The sequence below is a fragment of the Magnolia sinica genome, chromosome 11, assembly GCF_029962835.1.
Source record: "Magnolia sinica isolate HGM2019 chromosome 11, MsV1, whole genome shotgun sequence".
Lineage (NCBI taxonomy): Eukaryota > Viridiplantae > Streptophyta > Magnoliopsida > Magnoliales > Magnoliaceae > Magnolia > Magnolia sinica.
The window spans coordinates 82,882,339-82,909,445 of NC_080583.1; the positions used below are offsets into that span (position 1 = coordinate 82,882,339).

A 27,107-nucleotide genomic window follows, 5' to 3' on the forward strand; every position below is an offset into this window, starting at 1 on the left:
ACCATACATGTGCCACATGTGCAGCAATCCATCTTTAAGTGCTCCACATGCATCACATGTGCATAATGCACCGCCATCCATCTTCAAGCAGCCCACGTATGCCGCTGTCCCACATGTGACAATGTGACATGTTCTACAATCTATCTTCAATGCAGACATGTGCACCTTCTGTGTTTGAGTAGAATTTTCATGAACAGTTTCTTCTTTTTTCCAAAGAGCAGATTTGAAAATGGAGGAAATTTTTTCAAGAAAATGTTGTTGAAAAGCAATTGAGGGAAATGGCTTCCCTTCCATTTATTTCTTAGAAACAGTGTTTCCCAGGAAAACACCGTTTCTTTTTCCCCACAAATCCAAACGGGCCCTTAGCTGCCAATCAGAGGCAGAGCCCACAGGACGCATGATCAAATATCATACTCATGTACAATGTGTATGGTACATAAAACAGATTCATTGGATCTTGTCCCTTACTCTAATAGCATCATTGAGCACTTTGTGCTCATTCCATTTAAAAAAGGAAAAATAAAATAAAAGAAAGAAAGAAAAGTAGATGTAAAAAAGACCAACCAATTCGACTGGACAGGATTGAAACAGCCAAATTTAGGCTGCATTTGGAACTTTGGACACGCAAATGAATTGAATCAAGAATTTTCAGTTTGTCACAAAAATCTGATGTTTCCCAGTATTCTTAACGAAGAAGTAGCCCTCAAATTGTAGTCCAGTTCCTTTCAAGTCCAATCTGACCATAACATAGCAATTTGGAGATCAATCCCTCAATATGAATGCTAAGGGAATCGCAATTTTTGTCACGTTATTAGATGGATTATTGAAGTCCAGTTTAATACCACATCCAAGTGCCCCTAATCTGTTTTTAAACAAAATGTTGTTAAACTAAAAAACCATTCACAACCAGGGTTACCTTGAAGACAGGTCACAGCAGTACACAATCTGAGAATGGGTACACGATTCACTGATTTCCCTAGCACTGTGCTAGGGTTAGGACCATCTAGGCCACTCCATCACAAACTATGCAATGTAGTCATAATGATGGGGACATCATGCGCACACGCACACTCACGCCGCCCCCCTACGCACGTACGTACGTAGAAGGAGGACCCCACCATCGATCTAGCTCGATAACGACATCCAGAGAAGGCCTCCTAGCTAGAAGTCAAGTTTTGGTTCAGAAAAGTGACCCGATGGTCAAGAAAAGCCCACCATGGGATCTCATGATCGTGACCCACTCGTCGGATTGGTTTTATATTTTAGGTTTTGCTTATTGTTATTATTTAGAACATCGTGAACGCTTTAGATTTCCTTGTTTGGTTTTTATTTGAGTTTACTTCATCGCCAAGTAATAGGTATCGCACATGGTGCGAGTTTTTAGGTATAGGGTTCTCCCTATAAATAGGCACCCCTTGTAGTTCTTTTCATTCATTGAAGATTAATAAAAATTCTGCGTTTTCCTACTCTCTGAGTTGTGAAGCCAAATTAGGTGTGAAGCCCTCCCTTCATCGAAGGGTTAACTACCGTGGTGCGAAGCCACATCTATTCCAATTCGCCCCCAACCATCGCCATCTCTACGACCCATCTTCTACCATCCCTTCTTCTCATTTCACCCCATCATCTACACTTCGAATTAATCATCTATTGCAGCAATTCTCCTCTCCACATCAGAATTTCAGAATCTGGCCCTACAGGAAGGCTGAAACTTCAACGGAGCACCACGCACAAACCGTACATCGGATCGAGCTGAGATTTGAGGGTTTTGGAGTCCATCCCTAGCCGACCAGGGCCAAGGTGGCCTTTTTCTGAATAGTGGGCCCCACACACGTGTGGCCATGATCATACGCACGTGCGTCTGGGCCATTGTTGTTGTCCACGTGTGCGATACTTCTCTGGTTCGTCTCTCTCCTCTCTTTCACTCCGTTTTCACCCAAAATCCCTAAACCTAACCCTAAATTACTCAAATCCCCAATTTTATGCCCCTTTTCTTACCCTAGGGTTCCTTGATTTGAAATTGGTGAATCACTTGGATTAGGGACTGATTACTATGCATGTGTGGATGATTATTTCTTATCTTTGAGTATCGTTTGGTTCATAATTTTTATTGATCCAGCCCTATCATGTGTAGGCCTGGACCCGCATAGATTCCCCTTAATTGAATGTTTGGACTTTCATGTGGGATATGGAATTTGTGTAATTGTTTCTGAACTAACGTGATCTTAAGCCTGAAATCTCGCATATCATATTTAATTTTCATGTCCTGCATCACATAAGAAACTATGCGATGTAGTCATACACAAAATTATTATCATTTACTTATGCTATTATAAATATAAAAAGTAAAACTAACAACCACAAGGGTATGCAGAAGTTCATTTTTTATGGGAGTTCTAAAGGAAACCCCTCGGGTCCGCTCCTTACTGTGATTTTATGTGTGACCATGCGTGCATGCACGGGCATGTGCATATGTCATTAGGAATGAACGAGTTAAGAGGATGCATAATCCACCTTCAATGAGAGCATTTCAACCAACTTTATTAACTGGGAATCGTAGGCAGGAGGATATCCATGGAGAATGGGGAAACAAGTGGAGCGAATTCGGGAGGTGAAGGGGACACTCTCTCACATTATTAGGCAGAAGGATATTCATGGAGATGCAATCGTTGTTTTGTAATCTTTTCCTTGAAATAAAATTTCATCTTATCCTTCAAAAAAATGTTTAAATTTATAAGTTCTACATCTAAATTTATATACAACTTCAATAATAATAAAAACCTTGTAGGCCATAGTTTTCAGTTACTAAAAATAGAAATGTGGATCCCAAATGACATAGAAACTAAATAATATGATCCAAACCAGTTTGAATCAGCATTTTTTATATTAAACAAGTTCAAAACAGCAATTGAGTGAAAGAACCATCCAATTCACCCATTCCCCCTCCAGATCCGTTTTTAAAGCATTGATTCCTACTTGTAGCAGTAGTAATAAACAGTACTTTAGCACAAGCAGCATGGTATTAAAAAACAGTTATGTAATGGCCATAACCTGTTATATGATACAGGGTTGTAATGGATTTTCTGAAAAAGAAAAAAAAGGCCCATAACAGGCTTGTATTGGCCGTAATAGGCTGACACATGCCCTTAATGGTCCGATACTGGGCTAATATATTTTCTTCCTTTAAAAAAGACTTTGACCATTACAGAGCCATAGCTAATGTTACAGCCCATATCTTAAGGGCCATAAGGCTGGCCATTATGGCCACCATTACCGTTATTGAAAACCTTGACAAACGGCCTCCATGATAAACCCAAACATGGCATTTCAGACCCTGATGTAGAGAAAAATAATCCTTACTTTCATTAAAGAGGTGATAACCTTAATATACGTACACACGGAGAAGGATACAACAACACTAAATCGAGCAGCATACAACTGGTATTAGCAGCTCAAACAGACTTAGAAAAGTAACAAACTCAACCCGATTACTCTAAAGAATAGCAACATGGATCATGCTAACTAAATACCGGGGCTACTTCAGGAAGTGGGTCACAATGAACTTTCTGAGACTCCAAGACATTTCTTGTAGCTTCAATGATGACTTGTCCATTCACATAGTGCTGCCGACAGACTGGCATGTAGACATCGGCCCCACCAATCAGTTCAGTTTGCATTTCACCTGTCTTCCTAAGTGTAAAGAAGGCCCCTTTGCCACAGAGCTCACAGCGAGCTGTTAGTTTGGTTACGGAATTGGCTAAAGGTATAATATCCAGCACAGACCCAAAGCTCCTTCTGCAAGCAGACATGCAGCTTGTTCATCAAAACAACAATGATAATAAACAAATAACTGAAATAAAAAAGGATGACACAAGTACACATCAGAGGCTCAATGATAGGGCTGCAGCTTGGGTTTGGCTCACCCTGAACTTGATTGACCCAACCCAATTTTAGGTTGGATTGCAAGGTCCTTGGGTTGGGTTTGTGTTGGAAAATGCCAACCAGAATTGAAATCAGGTTGGATTTGGGTTGAACAAATTCGGGTTCGATTGGAAATAATCACATGTATTTGGATAGGGTTGGGTTAAGTATAGAAGACTTCCAATTGGGATCAGGTTGGGCACCTTGGTTGGAATTCCAGGCAGGTATGGTTGTGGGTTGGGTCAGGCAGTTCATCAAAACAGGGTGACCCACGCGATGCACAAGTCAGACATCAAACACATGCATATGTGGATATATGGTGGAGAGGTTCAATTGGGCTTAACACAAATATCCATGTTGCAAGTATCATAAAGTGGTACCTCAAGTAGTCACCATCAAGGCCTGCGACGATTACGGTCTTCCCATCATGATCGGCTGCCTTGCAGCAGAAATCGTAAAGGTCTTCAAAGAATTGAGCTTCGTCAATTCCTATAACATCAAGCTGAAACAATGTGTTCTTGATGAGAGGATTATATAGAACTGCTTACTGCAAGGAAATTTACAACACCAAATCATCTAAGCAGTGCACTTCTTTGAAATTTTCCAGCCTTTCCCATATACAGTTCTCACAATTGCTTCCACAGTGTGTTCCACAATCTTCATGGACACTGAAGCGTATTTGCAAACATAACAACCAACAGGTATCTGTTTGTCACACGGCGCACACAGTATTTGCACATTGACACCATTAGGAGAGGGATCTAATTATTTATCTGGTCCCTGACGTGTATATGGTATTCTACTGTACTCTAGGTTAGCTGCATCTGAGGGTTTTCCTGAATTCAGCAGTTATTCAAACTCATACAAAACAATGAACAGGCAAACAAGTAATGAATTCGAAGTAATAAATAACCTTTTTGGAATGATTTTACGTACTATCATTTTCTTAGAGAATTTATCTTCAGATGGGTTTGCAATCAACAGTGTCAGTATGTTTAGGATTATTCATGAACAGGTTCCAATTCATTTAATTCATCATAGAGCAAGGTGCAAAGTATTGTCCAAAACCACTATGTATCTCCCGATACGTACTGGTATTGCCAATGAATGATACTGCTGTATCGGCCCGAAACAGGCCTGATATAAGGGTGATACTGAGTTGTATTGGTGGTGAATGATTTGATGCCCAATACACCAATTTAAAACCTTGTTATAAAGTAAATGGTCAAAGAACCGCTGGGGCCATTTTAGCTCATAATGCAGCCGAACCACATGCTGCAATTCAAGTTCGACTAAAATGAGGGTAAATGCAATCTGGGGCTAGCACCATTTTAGTTTATAATTCCCCCATTATGAAGTATGAGTGGAGTGTGCCGGCTCTATTTTTTGGCATCCCCTCCTTTATCGAATTGATTTGTTGTGATTCAAATTGATTGAACAGCCAAACACATAGCAGTGTGCTAACCCAATTGGTAAAAGCAATGTGCCACTGCCAGTCTTTGTAAGCCCCATTAAAGGCAATGGGAGTAGCATCTTCACCATGGTTTATTTATTTATTTATTTAGAAGCCACCTCCTTCGGGTTTTTGGCAGTTCAATGTTGATGGGAGTTCATTGAGAAGCGTTTTAAAGGATGATAATGGCTTGATTAAGTCTGTTTTGTCTTTCAAGAATCAGACCTGCTCAATCAATTTAACCTTTCATCTCGTATTGCTGATTCTAATGCAAAGGGGTCCATCGATCTTTTCTTCGTATAGCAATTTGGTGCAACTTCATTATCGAGTCAATGAGATCTAAACACCCGAATCACAAATATATGAACATGCATACACTCATAAGAAACATTTGAGTAGAGCAGGAGAAATAACTCTATTGATATTCAAACTTTTTTTGTTACAATACTTAGAAAACTCACAATTCAAAAAAATGTGGAATGCCTACCTCTTACACTATCCCTCCTTTTATAGGCCCTAAAGACAATTCCTATGAATCTTTAATGAAAATCCTCCAACCATTTGATTGATTTCAAATTAATTATAATTTAGTTAAGATAATAAAAATTCCATAGCAAAAACAAATATACTATATACTTCCAAAATCTTCAATCATATCCCCTAAATATTGCAACAAACAGCTCAAAATCAGAACATGATGCGCCCTATGATGGGCCATGGACCTAAATCATTCCCCCTGATTTGGAAAGAACTTGACACAGCGAGTTAGATGCTTCATACAAATAGTAGGAGTCTGGATCCAATTCAATTCAGCCCATGATTCATATACATTCAGAATAGAGTTGTTCTTCTATTTCACTGAATATTGCTTTTATCGGCCCCATCGAACATCAGTAGTCTTCTGCACAACACTTGCTCAACTTCTTCCTTCTTTTTCTTCAAAAGTTGTTTGCTCATATCGACAATGACTTCATCTTGTACGTTAAACACCTCACCATAATACTCAAACAAATTTGCCGCATTGAAAGTCTGTGAGATACCTTTGTCATCTGGCAACTCAATCTCATAGGCATTATCACCCAACTTCTTGACTCAGCATGGACCAATCTTCTTAGACTTGAGTATGTTGTAAGTTCTCCTTAAAAACTTTTCTTTGCAGAGATAAACCATAACCAAGTCACCTTTTGTATCTATCTTCTCCCACCAATGTCCATTTCCAGCTCCTCGGTACTTGGAGTTCTCTTCGATCTTCTTCATCATTTGAACTTGCAAGTCTTAGAAATGCTTGGTGAAAGCATCAACATCTTCACTCACTTGATCTTGCGCCAATGATGTATTAAGTTGAGTACATGGTGTGAGCTACTCCCATTTACAATCTCGAATGGAGATTTTCCCCTAATACAATTTACTAAGTTGTTAGTAAATTGGGATAAAGCCCACTGAGTATGTTATCGGTCACGATAATCCACAAGCAGTTACTAAGACTCCCATTAAATGCCTCGATTTTGCCCTCTATTTGATGATATGCACTAGAGAATAGTCTCCAACAGCTTCCATAAAGTGCGTCAAAAGTGCCTCGCAAACTTCAAATTGTGGTTCGAAGTTATCATTTTCAATGCCCTGTGAAGTGACACAATCTCTGTGAAGAATATATTGGCATTATGCACCACATCCACAGTGCTTTTGCGTGGAATGAATAGGCCATTTTCGAAAAATAATCTATCATAACATAATTCGTATATGCTTCCCTTTGAATTTTAAGAAGACCCAAAATCGATTCCATGAAAATATCCACACATATCGAGATTGGAACAAGAAGCAGCGTATAAAGGCCAATGCTCTGTATTTGACCTTTGGATACATGACATCGGTGACATCATGCTACGAACTATTCAATGTCACAGTGCATATGAGCCCAGTAATATTTTTCCTCCACCATGGTCAATGTTTTATCTCTTCAAAAGTGTTCACCCAGTTTTCCTCCATGTAGCTCAAATCAAATCTTTTCCTGCAACGATCCTTTGAGAATGCATAAGCAAGAACCCATAAATAATCATCTATCAAGTAAGATAAATTCACACTTTCAATACCAGTCGTCCACACATCTATCAAGAACCTTAGGGGTTGTTTGATTTTTAAGCTTCCTAGTAAATACGTGTAAAAAAAGTAATTATTACTAAGTTCCCCTGTTTGAAATCCGCAAGGAATTACATTTTGAAAATCGGTCTAAAACTCATATTTTTGCTTATTTAAACTTGTGGGACCCATTGTGATGTATGTGACTTATCCACACCATCCATCCTTTGTAACGGCACGTTTTAGGGTATAATTCCATAAATGAGGAAAATTCCAATTTCGAGTGGGCCACACCTTAAAAAACAATGATTGTAAAGACGTGAACCATTGAAAGCTATTTTCTCCCTAGGGCCCACATTGATGTTTATTTGTCATCCAACCTGTTCATAAGGTCACATAGTCATAGATAAAGGGAAAACAAAAATATCAGTTTGATCCAAAACTTCTAGGGCCTCAAAAATCATTCAATGGTAGGAGCTCAATTCCCATTATTTCCTATGGTGTGGTCCACTTGAGCTTTAGATCTGCCTCATTTTTTGGCTCATGCCCTAAAATGAGCTGACTAAAAGGATGAACGGAGTGGATAATAAATGTACATCATGGCCAGCCCCACAAAAGCAACGTGTGTTAGTCTCGGGTGACATGAGGTGCTATAAATGAAGTAGCTATCAACATCACCTCGAAAATGCAGCTGTAAATACAAAGGTAAATAATTATTACTCATTTACCATGAATTACCACTGTCGTTGGAGAATCAAACAGCCCCTCCTTATATTCAATCCCATGACCTCTAGGCAAGTGTTCATAATAGAACTACCCTCCTACACAGTTTTTGTGGCTTTATTACGCAAAAGGAAAGTATATCTTGTAGAAAAGATTTCGCTCCGCATGACGGGCACTTAGCTTTTTTTGGGAGTTGAGATATTTCAACATTTCATGGTAGTAAAGAATAAATTCTTGATTAATATGGTAATATCTTTAATGTTGTAACGCTTGAACCACTGCATAGGACTTGAGATCATATATGGAGTAATTCTTTTGTACATTGTTAAACTTCTCGTTAAAAAAAGTGATCGGCTTTCCTTCCTAACTCAACATTCCGCCAATGCTAACATTCGAACCATTGGTTTCCACTTAAAGACTTTATTAAAGTACAAAAATGCAAGAGCTAGAGCCTCTGTCATCTTCTTTTTTATGGTACTAAAGATTCAATCTAACACTTTAGTCCATTCGAACTACCTCCACACATGCAATCAATGACAGATGAGATAATAGTGTATTGAATTCCGAATAAATCTTTAGTAAAATGTCGTCAAGCCATGGAAAGAACAAACTTCCGAAAAGGTTCGTAGGGTATGTTGCTCCGTAGAGATCTTGATTTTTCCATGGTTAACTTTAATCCCTTCCACAAATACAATATACCCACAAAACACAACACTATCGAAAAGAAGCACTTTTTCAATTTAATGTATAGTGACTCCATAGTACCTCAAATACTTGTCGTAAGTGATCAAGGTGAACAGATAAATCAAAATTAAAAATAAGAATGTCATCAAAACAAAAAACTAAGAAATTTTCCATGGAGAGCAAAGTACCTCTATCGTCAGCTTCATGGAAGTACTTAGGGCATTTGAAAGACTGAATGGCATTACAAGCCACTCAAAAAATGCATCTCAAGTCTTAAACATAGTCTTCCACTCATCCCCAAGCTAGAAATGAATTTAATGATATCCAGTACTTAAGTCGATTTTTTAAAAGATCTTTGTTCCATGCAACATGTCCAACATATCAGCCAACCATGGATTAGGAAATTGGTATAGTAATACAATTGATCGCATGATTGTCCACACATGTCCTCCAAGATTCATCATTCTTAAAAGCTAATAATGCAAGAACAACACATTGTGGCATGTTTTTCCAAATTAAAACCTTTTGTAGCAACTCAATAACCTATTGGTGGAGCTCAACAATATCATACTAGACTCATTCGGTAGTAAGCAAGATTCAGCCGGCTTGAACCTGGCACTAAATCGATGTGATGTTGAATGTTTCTCATAGGAGGAAGTCCAACTGGGATTTCTTCAAGTACTAAGTCTTCATATTCATGAAATTCTAATGTAAGAGGCAGAATATCTAACTGTTTTGTGTCTTCTTTAGCAACCAAAACATAAATTATACTAGTCCCCTTGCTTCCCTCTTCATATTTTTCTACATTGAACCATTTCTGACATTTATTTCTATCATATTTGGGTCTTGGAAGATATTTCATTGGGTGCAATGTGATATTAACACCATCCTTCACAAAGGAATAAGCATTAGATGCACCATATTTCAATCCCACAACCAGTCTCCCCAACAAAATGAAGCATTCATCCATGGGAATCACGTAACACCACATTCCATCCTTATACTTAAATCCAATAGAGAAGAGAACTAAGCATCTAGAATTAACAAAAACTTATCCCCATTTCTTGAACCAAAAAAACCTCTGGTATGGACGTAGATGCTTATGTTTTTTTAGTTTTATCCACCATTTCTTGTGAGATAATGTTCTCACAACTCCCTCACTACTCCCGTCTACCAAAATCATATATATGATCCCACTAGAAGTACAAGTGATGCAAAAGATATTGTGTCACAACCATCACCTCTCATCAATCACCCGAGGGCCGATAGCATAATTTGTTAAATAACCAACATCTTACCCTTATCACCATCACATCTACTACATCTTTAACATGCATCTCATCATCTTGTGCATGTTCATATTATGTGTCATCCTTGACTTTCATAAAGTTGGAAGTGTCTTTAATGTATTCTCCTTCCTCCACCAAATTCACTTTAGCCATAAATTAATATTTAGGACATCAAAAAGAACAATCCCAACTACCCACACTTAAAGCATGCAAAAGAGTGTTGTTTGCCCCATATTGGATGCACTAGCCCCTCATCCATAACCACATTTCCATGGGTTGGGATTTGGCTTCTTTGTTAGAGTTGGCTCATTTTCTCTTGGCCTATGAAAGGCCTTATGGTCAATGACAATCCTTATGAGGCACCAAATCATCTTTGAAGTCCCCAATTCGTTACCTTCTCAACTTTTAATGCAAGTGTGTATACATTGGATACCTTAAATACATTTTTGAAAGCCAAATACACTTTACAAAAGTCAATTCATTTCTTATGTCTGAGTTAAGACCATTAAGATACCTTGAAATCTTTTGATCTTCATATTCACAAAACCATGCCCATAATAGCAATGTATAAAACTCCTCAGTGTATTCATTACCGATTTGTCCTCGTGACGTTGATCATCTTTAATAAAGGTCATGTGCATAAATTGTGAGTAGAAATTTTCTTTTAACTTCTTTTTAATCTTTTTCCAAGAATTTACTTTCTTCTTACCTTAATGGCTTCATTCAGCATAAGGTGGCCAAAAAATTTCATAACTATTAATTCAACCTTCCAATTGTCCTCGATTTCCTTGTGCGTAAACACATTTCCCACCTTGCTTAGTGATGCAGGACGGAATGATCTAACCTAATATGATGCCATGAAATTAAAAGACGGATTAATAGAGCAATGAAACGACAAAATAAAGCTAATTTACCATAAATTTAGAAATTTCATATTCATGACATGTCTAAATTTAAGCCTATGACAGTCCCATAATGCGAATCTCATAAATTTCTGATTAACTAGGACCTATGGGAGATAGAACCCCCATCCTAGCATAGGGCTAAATCTGAATTCAATAGAAATCATGTGTCTTGTAAGAGTTTTGACGTATTAGGGTTGTTTAAAGGCTAGGGAATGTGGGAAATGGGTTTGGAGTATCAAGGCTTAGAGAAATTAAGGTTTGGAACATTAGGGTCGAGGTTTTGGGAGGTTTTAAGTTAGGATTTCAGATTTTGGGTTTAAGGGTTTTAGGAATTAGGGAATTGGGATTTATGATATGGACAGGGGATTTTTTAATTTGAAAATTTTAAGGTTATGATTTTGGGGAATTTTGGATTAGGGTTTTAAGGATTTAGGGTTATGGTTTTAGGGATTTAGGGTTTTGAAAACTAGAGTTTTGGATGGATTGGGGGCTGTAGAAAGAAGAATGAAAGTTTAAAAGAGGAAGAAATTTATAATAAAAAAATCAATAAATAAATAAAAATAAAAAGAAGAAGAAGAAGAAGAAGAAGAAGAGAGATGAAGAAGGAAGAAAAGAAGACGATGAGAGAAAATGATACCTTGTCGAGACGAGAGAAACATAGAAAAGAATATGATACCTTGTCCTCGTGGCTTTACACCACCAATCCAATCACAGGATGAAATTTTGCTCAATTTCAAAGCAAAATGAGAGAAATCTCTTTCATCCATAACATGCATGATGGCTAGGATGGGGACGTCCAACCCCTTATAGTCTAAAAAAGACCTTTTACAAAAAGGCACCCTAAAATAAGATTCTCAACATAAGGATGCTTAATGAATTAAAAGTTGTTCTTTACTCCCTAATCTCAACACAAATATAGGCTATACTAAAAATAATGAAACATGCAAACAAAGTAAACAACTAAACTATTTTGTGGCCCATAAAATCTACGATCAAGATGTCCGATAATGATGATCCAACGGTCCGATCACCATGTCCACTCGATCCAATAGTCCGATGTGTCCATCAAGCTCCTATATGCAGCCCACGTACAACTTCCCAGTGTGGGGTCCTCAAATATGCATGTGTGATCTTCAATGTGGCTAAGAATGTGAATTGGGCCAAGTGGCCCTCCTTTGGTATGGTGGTCGGATGTCCTCGTCACTTAGCCAATCGATGATGCAAAACAACCATGAAATTTTGTAATTTCTACCTTAATTCCGTGCTCTCTATCATATTCCAACAACAGGAATCGATCATTAATATCTTCACAAGCTAGGGCCGCCCGTTGTTGGTCAGGACCTTGATGGGGACCTTTCCTTACGTGTCCACGTGCTCCAAATTAGGTCTCTAGATTCCTTCCACACTAAAACTCTCCCACTTGATTAATGAAATTGCCTACCATATGCTTGAGTTGATCTACTCAATTTATGTGTGTGAATCAATTGAGTTACTTGCACAAACTCTTCCAGTATAATGCCTTCAAAGCCCTTAGGAGATGATATAAAGTCGAAAATCTCAAAGATGACGTACTCTAATACCAAATTAGTGCAACTCAGTCATCGAGTCAATGAAATCTCAACACCCGAATCGTAAAGAAATGAACATGTATAAACTCATAAGAAATATTCGAGTAGAGAAAGAGAGAAATAATTCTATTGATATTCGAACTTTTCTTACAATACTTGAGGAAACTCACAGTCCAAAAAAATGTGGACTACTTCCTCCTACACCACCCCCTTTTTTATAAATACTAAAGACAATCACCATGAATCTTTAATGAAAATTCCTCATCTGTTAGATTAATTTCACATCAATCATAATTAATTTCAAATCAATCTATAATTTATTTAAAATAATAAAAATCCCACCAACAAAGATTTGACCCAAATAAGAAAAATAAATCTACTATTTGATGCCCCAAAATCTTCAATCATATCTTCCACATCAGCCACCCTATCTTCCACAAATGGCAAATGCGATCTCTGACATTTAGGACCTAAATCTTACCATAAACAGCTTAAAATAAACAAATGTTAAACCGTACAGTGGACCATGGGCCTACACCACAATTTCATTTCATCATGATGAAATACAACTTTGAAAGGATTTTCTCTTCTCAACCCCATACAAAGTCATCTTTCGTCGTTATGAAGAAGCCAAGCATAAGACGAAACATACATAAAACAACATATTATCACAAAGAATGGAGAAAGTATAGGAATCATATAACAGAAATAAAGGTTTTAAATACATATTGAACTAGACCAGTCAATACCATTAGCTCGTGAAAAGAGAAAATATCCACCAAAATACAAATTAAATGTCTATCTTCAAAAATAAAATACTTAAAACAACTTAGAAAATGAACCGGCTCAAAGTCATAACGGGAAGCTATCCAAAATTTTGCTACTGCATACCTTTTCATATTCAACAGCTCCACATTTTGCCTTGAAAGATGAAAGATCCGACAAAGCCCAGCATGGCATTCTTGCACCATCATGTGTCACGATCGAGTCCAACCCATATCTTGTATCCTTGTCAGATTTTACTATTGCAACTTTTCTAGTAACAGAAAAAGAAAGGAAAACAGAAAATAAGATGCCGATTCACTATTTAATAAGTAACAATGTACTTCACTAATGAAAGGAGAGGGATGCAGATCTCACTCTCATTAAAATAAAAGACAAAATATACAATGTTCAGCCCAAAATTATCAGAATTTTCACTCAGGACAACATTCTGAACAGGTGGAGCCTGCCTTACAGATCAAGACCATTTATATGGTGACATGTGAGACACCATGGATGGGCAATGATGCAAAGCACTCAACCCATCATATGATGTCCTGAATATAGCTAATGGTCCATGAGCAAGGAAATAAAGGAGACAGAATGAGAAAGGATTCACAGCAGTGTAGTCAAAGGGGAACTAGGTGCATGCGTAGACGATTTGGCCATGGTGCACCTCGCCTGGACCCAGGCGAGGCACTTACCCCAGGCATGCATATAGCACGTAGCACCTGGGTACACCAAAGCACGCCAGCATCACATGGGGGTTTTTTACCCGCCTTTACAAAGTGTAAATACATAAGAGGGGCCTCCTAAACCTATTTCAATAACTCTCATCTTTCTTTTCATCTTTTGAGATCAAAAGCTTACGATTTCTTTTACCCAAATTCCAACCTCCTCTCATTTTTTCTTCTTCTAATAGTGAGCTTTTGATTAACAGTTATTAGTTTTGTACTTGACTGGTTTCATGGATGGTTTGATTAATGGTAACTGATTAATTGACTACTATACTAGTTTAACAAAAAGATAGTTTAGTGTGTAAATGTATTTTTTCTAATTCTCTTAGCTTGGTTTTACTTTTCATTTTCCTTTGAAATTTGAAGTGGTATTTATTTTGATTGATTAAAAAAATCAACATATATTGACAAATATGTATATATTAGTATTTATCATATATGTCATCATCATTGCCTAAGTCTTATCCCAGTTAATTGGGGTCAGCTGCATGAATCCTGTTCAGCCATTCTGCTCTATCAAGAGCCATACCTTCAATTAGACAAATGGTCATCAAGTCTTTTCTTACTCTCTCCACCCGCATGCTTTTGGGTCTTCCCCTTGCCCTTTTAGAGCCTTCAACTTGTACCAACTCACTCCTAACCAGCGCAGTTCTTGGTCTCCATTGCACATGACCAAAGCATCTAAGTCTATTTCCACTCATCTTATTACATACTGGTGCTAGTCCTAAGTTCCCTCGAAACTTAGACCTTAGACCTCTGTCATTACCATAGAATACCTAAGGCCTGCAGCCGCTCCTGTCCTTGTCCCAATTGTGGACTAGAAACTTGTTAGAGCTAATCAAGCTTCTCCCATATCCCTCCGCAAGCAGGGTTGGAGACAGGACCTCGCTCCCAGTAACATGCCCATTGATTATGTATGTGCATGCTCCCCTATGATGAGAATCTGATTTCTCATTTCTTCTATTAGATTGTCATTGTATCTGGACAACTCAGAAGGGGCACCAATCAGATGGCTGGAGTGTTTGACAAGGACATTTTCTATCCACAGCCAATCCATGGAGGGGCCATCAGATGAATAGTATGGGTCATTTTAAGGTGGGTTCCACCTGTACAGAATGGTGACCTGAATGAAATGCCAATATACAATGCCAATCATTGTATAACACTGTATGCATCAAAGGGGGGAAAAAAAAAAAATCGGTCAGTGCAAAACACCAAAACTCGAATGAAGAGATTTTTGCAGGAAAAACAAAACAGAAATAGATCGGCGAAGAAGGCTGCCGATCCACTGCCTCTATGTCCTGCACAATATGCAAGAGGCACATGTTTAGGATCATGTGAGCCGGACATCCTGCGGGCTTGCCCAATGTCGTCAAATGGCATAAGCGATCCTGTGTGATTGCTTATGCCTAATCGCTTGCAATCACACGATCACATAAGTGATTGCACAACTTTTTTTATTTAAAAATAATAATAATAATAATTTATATTTATATTATATAATATAATATTTAAAAATAAAAAATAAAAAAAATCAAAGAAGAAGAAGAAGGAAAGTATGTGATCGCATAACCGCATATGCGATCGCTTTATGCAATATACGATCACATAACCGCATATGCGATCGCTTTATGCAATATGCGATCACATACTATCCATCGCATATGCCATATGAATGTCATTATGCGATTATGCAATCGCATAACAACATTGGGCTTGCCGGCTACTGATTGGCCACTGATAAAAATGGTCGGTTTGGAGTAACCCAGTTATCTAACAAATGGCCATTTTCTCACAAAATCTGAGCCATTGATGACATTTGTCTACTACTATCTATCTATATGCCACCAATTGAAGGGTTAGGATTGTCCAAAAGATGAGATTTTGTACGATGGACCATTCAGCATTTGCCATATCAAAACAAGCGGTTCCGACCTAGGGGAGAGGATATGGTAGAGCCAGTAGAACGGTTACCGCACATCGCAGGGCAGCATAAGAATCGGGACCATTCATCTAGTTTCCCAAACTGTAGACTGACAATGGTCGAAAATACACATCCATAAGATGATCCCAGCCATCCGATCCATGTGGTTTTCAAAACACGGACCACCCATGATAGGCATTACGAGATGGACAGCTCCGATTAATACATCCATATGCACTGGATCGAATCCAATTTTCATGATGGAATTCGAACAAGGGAAGAAAGAGGAAGATCCGAACCTGCCGTTGCTGCTCTCCGACTGGATGCGGCGGAGGAGGGCAGTGGTTTTGCCAGCGAACATCGGGCCAAGGATGACGTGGATCTCTCCGGAAGCGGGGCCGGTCTGCATGGCGGGATCAGAGCCGTCGATGAGGATCGGAGAGAGGGATGGGAGAGGGTCGTTGAGGGAGGAAGAAGAAGAAGAAGAGAAGGCCTTTGTAGGGAAAAAGAGGGGAGTACAGATTGGTGATTTGGAGAAAAGGGAAGGGCAGAATGGGAAAGGGAGGAGAAGAGGGGATTTGTGTTTGTGGAGGGTTGGATTGATGGAGAAGGGAGAGAGGGAGAGGGATTTCATGATCTTGGAAATGAATGGCATCGATTGGGTGGGGTATTTATTATTCTACGGCTCTGATTTTGGGATATTTGAAAAAAATGGAGGGAAGGGATTCAAAGCCAAATTGGGGTTTTTGGAGGGAAAGCATTGGGAAGGAGAGAGAGCCTGCGTTAGAGAGATGTGGGTTTTGTTGAAGATGAAATGTCGGGTCCTGCTCCATATCAAAGCAGACCCGCATTTCTTTGTTGTGGGGCCCATAGTGGTGTTTGTGTGAAATCCAGTCCGTCCATCAGTTGATTCAGCTTAATTAAGATCTTGATCCCAGACTTCAGGCAGATCCAAAACTCATGTGGGCCATACCACCGGAAACAGTAGGGGTGCGGATGACCACTGTTGGAACCTTCTTGGGCCCACTGAATTTCGGATTAGGCTGATATTTCCGTTTGTTATTCATCCTGATGGGATTAGTTTTATGAACGGTTTGGATGGCATATGAACATCAAGGTGGGACCCATGAAGGTTTCCCCGGTGGTTTCAATTTGGGAGCGGATTCGGTCCGTCGGGCTAATACCCAGTTCGGTCAGGCTGTGAACGTGGGGCCCATATTTATGTATTTTTTGTATATCCATGCCGACCATTAATTTTTAAAAATTATTTTATGTCATTGGACCGGAAATATAGAAGATCCAATTTCAATTTGACCACACCATAGGAAAAGTTGGTGATTGACCATTAAAAACTTCTTGTGGGCTACAAAGTTTTGAATCAAGCTAATATTTGTGTTTTCCCTTCGTCCAGGTCTTATTTAACATATCAGAAGGTTAGATGGAAAATAAACGTTGAGGTGGGCCCCAGGAAGTTTTTAATGTTGGGCATTCATTCACCGTTGTTTCATGGGGTGTGGTCCACCTGAGATTTGGATCAGGTTCAACTTCTGGGCCATCCCCTACATCTGGAAAGCGGATGGACGGCATGGATATACAACATATGCATCAGGGTGGGCCCCACGGTCAGGGACTGACCAAACTTGTGTTACCCGGACCTGACCAAATCCACTCCCTTTTACACGCGGATTGCGTCCTACCCCCGCCCGGACGGTAATCCGTCCGGCAGGGATCTTTGGGGCCCAGCGTGGTGTAATTATTTCATCCACACCGTTAATCGTTTTTATATGATAAATTTAAGATATAATGCAAAAATTGAGGTATATTCAGGGCTTAAGTGGACCACAAAGTGGGGATTGAACATCCACCGTTAAAAACTTATTGGCAGCTGGAGAAGTGTCAGATCAATATGAAATTTGTGTTTTCACTTCATCCAAGTCTGCATGATCTTATTAATAGGTTGGGTGGTAAAAAAGCACCACGGTGGCCCTTAGAAAGGTTTCAACGGTGGGTGTCATTATCACTGCAGCTTCCTTTGATGTGGTCCACTGTAACTGTATCTCTACTTCATTTTTTGTATAATACCTTAAAATGATCTGAGAAAAGCGATGAACGGTGTGGATAAAATACTTACATGATGTTCCGTCCGGGCGGGGGTGGGACGCAATCCGCGTCCCTTTCCCCTCGCAGTGGTTGGGCCCACTTGAGTTATGATCTGCCTAATGTTTGGAATTCCGTCCCTACATGAGCTGACACAACTGATTCACGGACTGGATTTCACACGGAAATCACGGTGAGCCCCTTGGAGCTTTGAGCAGGCTCCTAGAGAAAATCCCATCCACAAATTAGGCAGATCCAATGCTCAAGCGACCGATACAACCTAAAATAGTGGGATGCGGAAACGCCGTAAACTGCGTGTTTGGTATGTGAAATCGATTGGTATTGAATTGTATTAGATGGGATTAACATTATTATTACACGATAATTGCATGTCTGAAAATACCATGATAAAATTTTAGTACAGGACAATACTAGATTAAGTAAAATCATGTTTGGTGGACCATGGAATTACAATCAACTGACCAAATTCATAACAGATATCATTCATTTGTATACATATATAACTAGAATGCCATGCGTAATCGGTGTATATGGATAAACGGTATGGATAAACACATACATCAATGTGGGGCCCACATGTGTAATGGATTTCAAAATTCACAAAAATCTTGCATTGGACCAAATACAGTTCCATGGGACTAAGTGCAATTCCATCCTTCCTAATTCTAACCTTTCCGGTCTTCTCTCCAAATGCTGGATTGGACCAAATGGAATTCTATTCCACCTAATCACATCTAATACCATGCGCGAAACACACGGCCGGAGCATTAGCTGGTCTATTTTCCTTCTATGCATCGTATTCTATTAAATGGTCAAACCCCGACAATTTCGGAAGCAATTTTTGTTGGGTTGGAGTTGCTATATATTCGCTGCTCCAGTAGAAATTTCAGGATCTTTTGATATGTTCTAACCACAGATAGCCTTCCCAAAATGTATAACCGCCCCTTTTGAACCACAACAATTAAAGGCAAATATATTTTTGGCTTTCACCATGCAAGGCCTAACTTAGTAATGATACACGCTTTTCTTCTTGCGTAATCATGCTCCAGCACAAATGTCTTTTGAGGCCGGTTTGGTTTCGATGCAATTATATGTATTTTCATGTCATTTCTTTTAAATTAGCGTTAAATGAATGGTGGTTTTTTTCTTGCTAAATGCTTTCGCATAAAGTTTCAGCGCTAGAAACCTAAGTGGGGCCCACCGTGAATCCACCCCGTCCTTCCATTTTATGAGATTATTTTAGGACGTGATACCCAAAGCGATCAAGATCCAAGACTCAAGTGGGCCGCACTAAAGTAAAAGGTAGGTAGGGAAATTCCTACCGTTGAAACTGTTGTATTTAATGTCTTAAATCTAATCAGATTTTGTGTAAATTTTTCGTGCAACTGCAAAAGTGCAGGATTTGTTTCTGAATTCATTTATGATTTTTTCTGATTTTGTTTAAGATTTTTTATAAAACTATATATATATTGATGTAAATTGTCACGCCCCAAACTCGGAAAACGGGTTCACAAAATTCTCGATTGTTGAATTCGGCGCCGACAGCCTCCGTAGTGCCCCATTCTTGGCTCCCGGCATTCATATGCCAGATTCCGATCCTAGGATCCTGCAAGGAGGATTTTCAATATATATATATAATGGAGCGTAACCACAAGCATAATCAAGTCACAAAACAAAATCACCACATATCCACTATATCAAAAACTTTAAGTACAATGCAGAAAGGAAAATACAAGGTGATTAAAAAGCTCCAAAACAATTCGATACGCACTCCTGCCTTAGCGCTGCTGCGATCCAACGACACCTGCATGCAACGGTTGTGTATAAACTTACAAAAGCTTAGAGGGTGATGTAAGTATGTGCGTAAGGCAAGTACCAAGTATACAATATCGAAGTAATGTAGAAATATGCTGGTAAGTCCATAAATACTATCAGTCGTACCAAGGTTATGCGATGTAAGGCATGAATGTTATCGACTATACCAAGGCCATGCAATGCAAGACATGAATGCTATCGAACAAAGCAAGGCCTTGCGATGCGAGGCCTATATAGCGGAATGTCATATGTGAGATGCAATGCAAGCATGCCAGTCCTCATCAAGTACATATATCAATACAGTTTCTCTCTGGGATATCATCGGGGTCTAATACACTTTACACTGACTGCCGCCTCCTTAGCCGCATAGCCCAGCAAGTGGAAGAGACTACACTATCCGCCTGACCAGTAGTCTACCAATACCTACCCAGCTCATCGATAACGGACTCATTTGTGAGCTGGTCAAACTCAGCCCAGCTTATAACCCCCTCACTCGGGTGGATAAGGCCACACCCCCTTTCAATCGACAACGACACAGTCGGAGACGCGGTCTACTGGTATTCGGCACTCGGTCGCTCGTATATCCACTCGGTCTAGACGTTGGAGCATCTCCTGGTACCAAAAAGTTCTGGGACTTTCACCCAAAGACATCCTAAGTGCCCACAGTGCTAGAACTAAGTATTTCCGGTATCCTATGCGACCATCCACAATGTGTCTGTGGAGCCACGGCCCTGATGTCACTAGGGCGTACAATGGTCATGTCACACAAATGCGAGATGCATTGAGTCATATTATCCAGTCATGCAGCAATCCTGCACATACTATGCGCTTATGTGGGTAACTCCTATCAGTGAGTCCCATAAATAATCTGCTCAATGGCATACACTATGATCAGTCACTCCTCGTATCAAGCATACACATGATGAGAATGGGTATGAATCATGGAATTATACCAAGCATGTTATATGGTGATAAACTATCCTCACAACGAAGATGGGCCTAGACGGCCTACACACAACAAGTATGGGTCTATTAACGGGCCCTACGGAGAGTTATAATGCGGACATTTAACCAATATTATTCTTACAGTGTGGACGTTAAACCATCATTGCTCCCAAGGCACGGCTCGCCATAAACATCATTATATACATCACGTGGAATCAAACATTATAACAGACTTTGTATACATCCCATTGGGCCTCAGCCCATGGGCCTCATATATATCAAGATGGGCCTCAATGGACGGGCCACAAATACATCAGGATGGGCCTCAATAATGGACCTCATAAATTCCCAAAAATGAGTCATATTGAAGGATCATTTGGACCATATCACAAATAGTAGTGGAGATAATAATTCTCATTGTTAAACAAATCGCAAGGCCCACCGTCAAGTTTAATTTCCACTCAATCTAATCATAAGGTCTTAAAGACCTATATTAAGAGGGAAAATAAATTTCCTATTGATTCAGAACTTTTGTGACCCAATAGGGTTTCAATGATAGACGTTCAAATCCCACTATTTTCAGTAATGTGGTCCACCTGATCCTAAATTTGTCTCATTTTTAGCCTCAAGCCTTAAGACGAGCTTGCCAAATGGTTGGACGGTATGGATACAACACATGCATCATGGTGGGTCCCATAGATGGATGGCGTGGATGAAGCAGGTGGGACCCACAAACTTGGTGACGCCACTACAGCAGCTATGTAGCTGGAGTGAGGTACATCAGTCGTCTCACTCCCAGTACGTGGGGACGGTGTGGTTAAAACACAATATCAGTGGGTCCCATGTGGGGCCCACCATAACGTTTATCTGCCATCCAATCTGTCAATAAGGTCACACAGACCCGGATGAAGAGGAAAAACAAATATCATAAAGATCCAAAACTTCTGTGACCCAGAAAGGGTTCCAATGGTAGATGTTTAATCCCTCACTGTTTCCTGCCGTGTGAGCCACCTGAGTTCCAAGTACGGCTGATTTTTAGAGGGGGGCCCGCTGCCCTAAATGGGCCATCAAATGCACAGCGTTGATGTTCCACACACATCATGGTGGGGTCCATCCAGGTGGGCCACATGGCCACATCATCACATAAAAATGAAAGAGAGGGAGAGAGAGAGAGAGAGAGAGAAACAGACGTGTGATGGAGGGACCTCGACACTATGGGCCCTCCCTTCCATTCATTCAATCATACATCAAGTGGGTCCTAATACATGTGGGCCCATCGAATCAAAATCAACGGTGAAGATTCCTTCTCCACCAAAATGAAAGGTCTAGGTGACCCCTTTCAAACTAGAAAGTAAACATCGTGATGGGGTCCATGGAGAATGGCTTCATCATAAAATGATCATGTGAATCATGGTGGGACATCGGCAACATCTAGGGTCTAGAGTGAGATCCATACCATCAATCAGTAGGCCCCACTTGACCCATCATCAAAATATAAAAATGTAGGCTTATAAAACACCAACCTTTGATCTCTTCTTCCTTCTTCGATCCACCAATGCATGCTACAGCTCCATAGGAACAATTTCAACGGTTGAGATGAAACTTGGATGGTAGAGATGGGAGATAGAAAGTGGGCCACACAAAGCTCTCTCATGGAGCTTGGACGTTGGATGCTCTCATGGGGTTTGCTTGAAAAAAATGAAGAAATGAGGGAGAGAGAGAGAGAGGATGGGATGTAAAGAGAGAGAGGGATGGGTGAGTGAGTGATGGGTGATGGGTGAGTAATGTGCACTTTGACATGTAAGGGATGGGTAGCTTTGACTTTGGGGTTACGTTTGAAGATGGGACATATACTTGACATGTGAGGTGATTGATTTAACATGTTGTAGAGATTTTCTTGGGATTGTAAATGCACGGTGTTTTCTCGAACTGAACGCGGCCCACATCTCCTGGCCTGGGTATCTCTTCAACGCGCGAGACGTGACATTGGAACCGTGGCGACGACGTGGTCGCTAAGGTACAAGTCTCGAGTTAAGCCGACTCTAAAATACAGGACACGACTTAGGGTTGCGCGCAAATGCATTCTACGCGTCACGGGTTGCCGGAATTCGACTAGGAGGATCGCGAAAGCCTACGGAACGGTACAAACTCGGATACGGGTCTCACATAAATGGGATTGGGAGGTATTCTAAGGGATTCTAAGGCTTTCTGAAATGGTTATAGGATTTATAAAAGGGCGGAGCAAGGGAAAGATTTGATGATTGTTCAAGTCTGGTAAATCCTTTCTCTTTGTAATTTCTGCTTTCATAGTGAAGATTTGTCGCTTTGTACCGTGATTTTTCCCCAAAAGGGTTTTCCATGTTAAATCTTTTTGCTCTCTCATGTTTGTTTAGTGCTCTTGGATTATTATCCTAGATTCATCTCTGTGTGATTTCACAGCACAAATCCCAACAAGTGGTATCAGAGCAATTGTTGGGGCACTGATTTAAATCTGTAGGACAAGCATCAATGAGAAATGTCAATTTTAATATTGAGAAGTACTCAAGTAAAAATAATTTTTGAGTTATGGATGATCAAGATGATTAGTCTATTAACCAAGCAAGGCGAAGTTAAGACTCTTGAGGAGCAGAAATCGACTATGAATGATGAAGACTGGAATACTTTCATCCGTTTATGTCTCACGGATGAGGTTCTTTACAATATTTTAAGGGAGAAAACTGTGGCTAGCTTATGGGCGAAGTTAGAGGATATCTATGCAAAAAAATTCTCTGAAAATTGCTTACACTTAAAGCTACAGTAATATACTTTCAAGATGGTAGAGGGTGGAGATCTGGAAGCCCACATCAGTAACTTTAATAAATTGATTTGCAAACTACTAGATGTGGAGGAAGTGATCAAAGATGAGAAACAAGCATATATGTTGTTGAATTCTCTTCCGGCATCGTATGAGTAATTTACGGATGAATATGCACCACAATTAAAATCCAGAGTGTCGACACCGTTATCTCAGCCCTTCAAGGGAAGGCCATGAGAAAGCTAAACGACAATATGGGGACATCTTCCGATGCACTGTTTACTAGGGAAAGAAATACTAAGCGAGGTAAAGGAACTTCAAGACCTAGATTCAAATCTAAGGGCAAGGGCAAAGGAAAACTAAAGTGCTGGAATTGTGAGATGAATGAACACGCGAAGAATGATTGCATAAATCCCAAAGCAAAGAAAGAAAACTCAGAGGCTTCTTCCAGGAAGGCCAATGTTGTCACATCTGATGATGAAATAAGTGAATGTGATGTTTTGTCTATGTCTATGGTCGGACACTTGCATGACAATCATAGAGATGAGTGGTTCCTTGACACAGAAGCATTATATCACATGACTTCTCATCGGAGTTAGTTCACCAGTTATAAGGAATGTGATGGTAGACATATATTTATGGACAATGACAATGCCTATAATGTTGTGGTTCTTGGTACTGTGAGCATCAAGATGTTTGATGGGATAGAGCGTACCTTGACTGATGCCAGGCACGTTCTTGATATGAAGAAAAGTTTGATTTCTTTCGGTGCACTCGAGGCTATAGGGTGCAAGTTCACTAGAATTAATGGGGAACACTTCAACAGGTGAAGCGGTAATGGCTGTTGCACATTCCACATTTGTACGTATGTGGCATAGTCATCTGGGCCACATGAGCGAGCGAGGCATGAAGGTACCATCTGATCGTTGTTTGATTCCAACTTTTAAAAATTCTGATTTAGATATATGCGAGCATTGTATTTATGGTAAACAATCTAGATTATCTTTTAAATTTGGAAAACACGTATTTAAGGGAGTGTTTGATTATGTGCACTCTGACGTTTAGGGGCCATCGCCAGAGGTTTCCATTGGGGGTCATCATGGCTTGTTTCATTCATTAACGATTACTCCATGAAAGTTTGAGTTTACTTCATAAAACGTAAATCCAAAGTTTTCACCATATTTAAACAACAGAAGACAATTGTAGAAAAACAATCAGGGCAAAAAATAAAGGTTTTAAAGACTGCAAAGGTGGAGAATTTACCTCCACTGAGTTTAATGAATATTGAAAGGATGAAGGGATCATCAGGCACGGCACAGTATACCACACGCCTGAATAAAATGGTGTGGCTGAGCGGATGAATCAGATTCTCTTGGAGAGGGTCAGATGCATGTTAAGTAATGTTGCGTTGGGAAAAGACCTATAGACAAAGGCCATTAACACGGCTTGTTATTTGGTGAACCAGTCCCCATCTACGACAATTAAATGTAAAATCCCAGAGAAAGTATGGAGTGGTCATAAGATGGACTACTCACACTTACGCATATTTGGTTGTGAGGCTTACCCTCATATACCATCAGTTGAGAGAGATAAGTTAGACCATAGAGTCAAAAAGTACGTATTTGTTGGCTATGATGTTGGTGTGAAAGGTTACAGGTTATTCGACAAGGTCACACATAAGGTCATTACTAGTCGTGATGCCAGATTCAATGAAAGCTCTCTATTCCGCAAGAATGATTAAGAGGAGTAAGAGGAGTCAGAAACGTTGATCATAAGCGTCTAGATTGACATAAATAATACTCAGGCAGAAACAGATGCACAGACAGATGTACGGGATCAGGTGGAGCAACTACCTGTGAGAAGGAACCCACCGCGTGATCGTAGGTTACCGGCAAAATAGAGGGACGACTCTAATATTACAATGCTCTCATTATATATGAGAGGGACCCGTCAACTATTCAAGAGGCTCTTGATGAGCTTGATGAAGAAAAGTGGAAGATAGATGATGAGATGGACTCATTGCACAAAAATCACACACGGGAGCTGATGGAGCTTCCAGTGAGCCGAAAAGCAATCAGATTCAAGTGGTTATTTAAAAGGAAATAGGATAGATATAAAATAAGGCTGGTAGCGAAGGGATATCCTCAGAAAGAAGGAATCAACTTCAAAGAGATATTCGCACCAATGGTTAAGCAACTATTCATCAAATTCATGTTGACGCTGGTTACCCAATACGATCTTGAGCTGGAACAGATAGATGTCAAGATTGCTTTACTGTACGGGGAGTTGGAAGAGCAGATCTACATGAATCAACTAGAGGGTCACGAAGTTAAAGGAGCAAAGAAAAAGGTTTGCAGGTTAATGAGGTCGTTGTATGGCCTGAGACGGTCTCTTAGGCAGTAGTATAAAAATTTTGATTATTTCATGTTAAGTCAGAAATTTTTTCAGAGTGAATATAATCACTGTGTTTATTACGAGACACTGAGTAATGGTAAATTCATCATCCTAGTATTGTATGTTGATAATATGTTAATCGCCTGTCATGATATATCTGAAATCAACGTATTAAAGACTTAGTTATCAGGGACATTCAAGATGAAAGATCTGAGGGTTACAAAGAGGGTTTTCAACATATACATTCATACAAACAAGAAAAGGAGCAGGATTTGGTTATCACAGACAGAATACCTTAAAGAGGTGTTAATCAAGTATGAGATGGATCAAGCAAAGCCAGTGAGCATTCCCCACACGGCTCACTTCAAGCTTTCCTCAAAATAATGTCCAAAATCAAATGAGGAAAAACAAGTTATCTCCCATGTGCCTTATTCGAATGCGGCTGACAGTTTAATGTATGTTATGGTCTGTTCGAGACCAAATATTTCATAAGCAATTGGTGTTGTGACCAGATACATGTCAAACCCCAGCAAACAACATTAGGAAGCGGTGAAATGGCTATTTCGATACATTCGAGGTACAAAAGATACGTTTTAACTTTTGAGAAGATAGGAACAAAGTTGTTAAGGTATGTGGATTCAGACTATGTGGGAAGTATGAATTTTTAGAAAGTCAACTTCACGATACTCGTTCGTACTAGTAGGTGGAGCAATTAGTTGGATGTCGAAGCTTCAGTCCGTGGTGACTCTTTCCACGACCGAAGCAGAATATATATCAGTGACATAAGCGTTTAAGAAAGGTATCTGGTTAAGAGGCGTGATAAATTAGTTAAGGCTTCAGCAAGAGGCCGTACTGGTTAATTGTGATAGCGAGAGCGCTATTAATTTGGCTAAAAAATATATTTATTACTCTCATACTAAACACATTGATGTTCGTTACCACTTTATCCGACAGGTGCTTGAAGAAGGAGGCGTGACTTTGGAGAAGATTGACATCAGTGTG

The 27,107-nt window shown here is 39.7% G+C and overlaps 1 protein-coding gene across 1 annotated transcript; it reads right to left on the minus strand.

Annotated features, from left to right (window-relative positions):
• Positions 1-3,337: 3,337 nt before the first annotated feature.
• Positions 3,338-16,810, minus strand: LOC131219533 (thymidine kinase a). Its single transcript, XM_058214728.1, has 4 exons — positions 16,339-16,810; positions 13,508-13,652; positions 4,299-4,420; positions 3,338-3,792 (listed from the first exon to the last, which is right to left on the minus strand). The coding sequence occupies exons 1-4, from the start codon at positions 16,692-16,694 to the stop codon at positions 3,516-3,518; spliced, it is 900 nt and encodes a 299-aa protein (XP_058070711.1). The 5' UTR covers positions 16,695-16,810; the 3' UTR covers positions 3,338-3,515.
• Between the last annotated feature and the right edge of the window lie 10,297 nt (positions 16,811-27,107).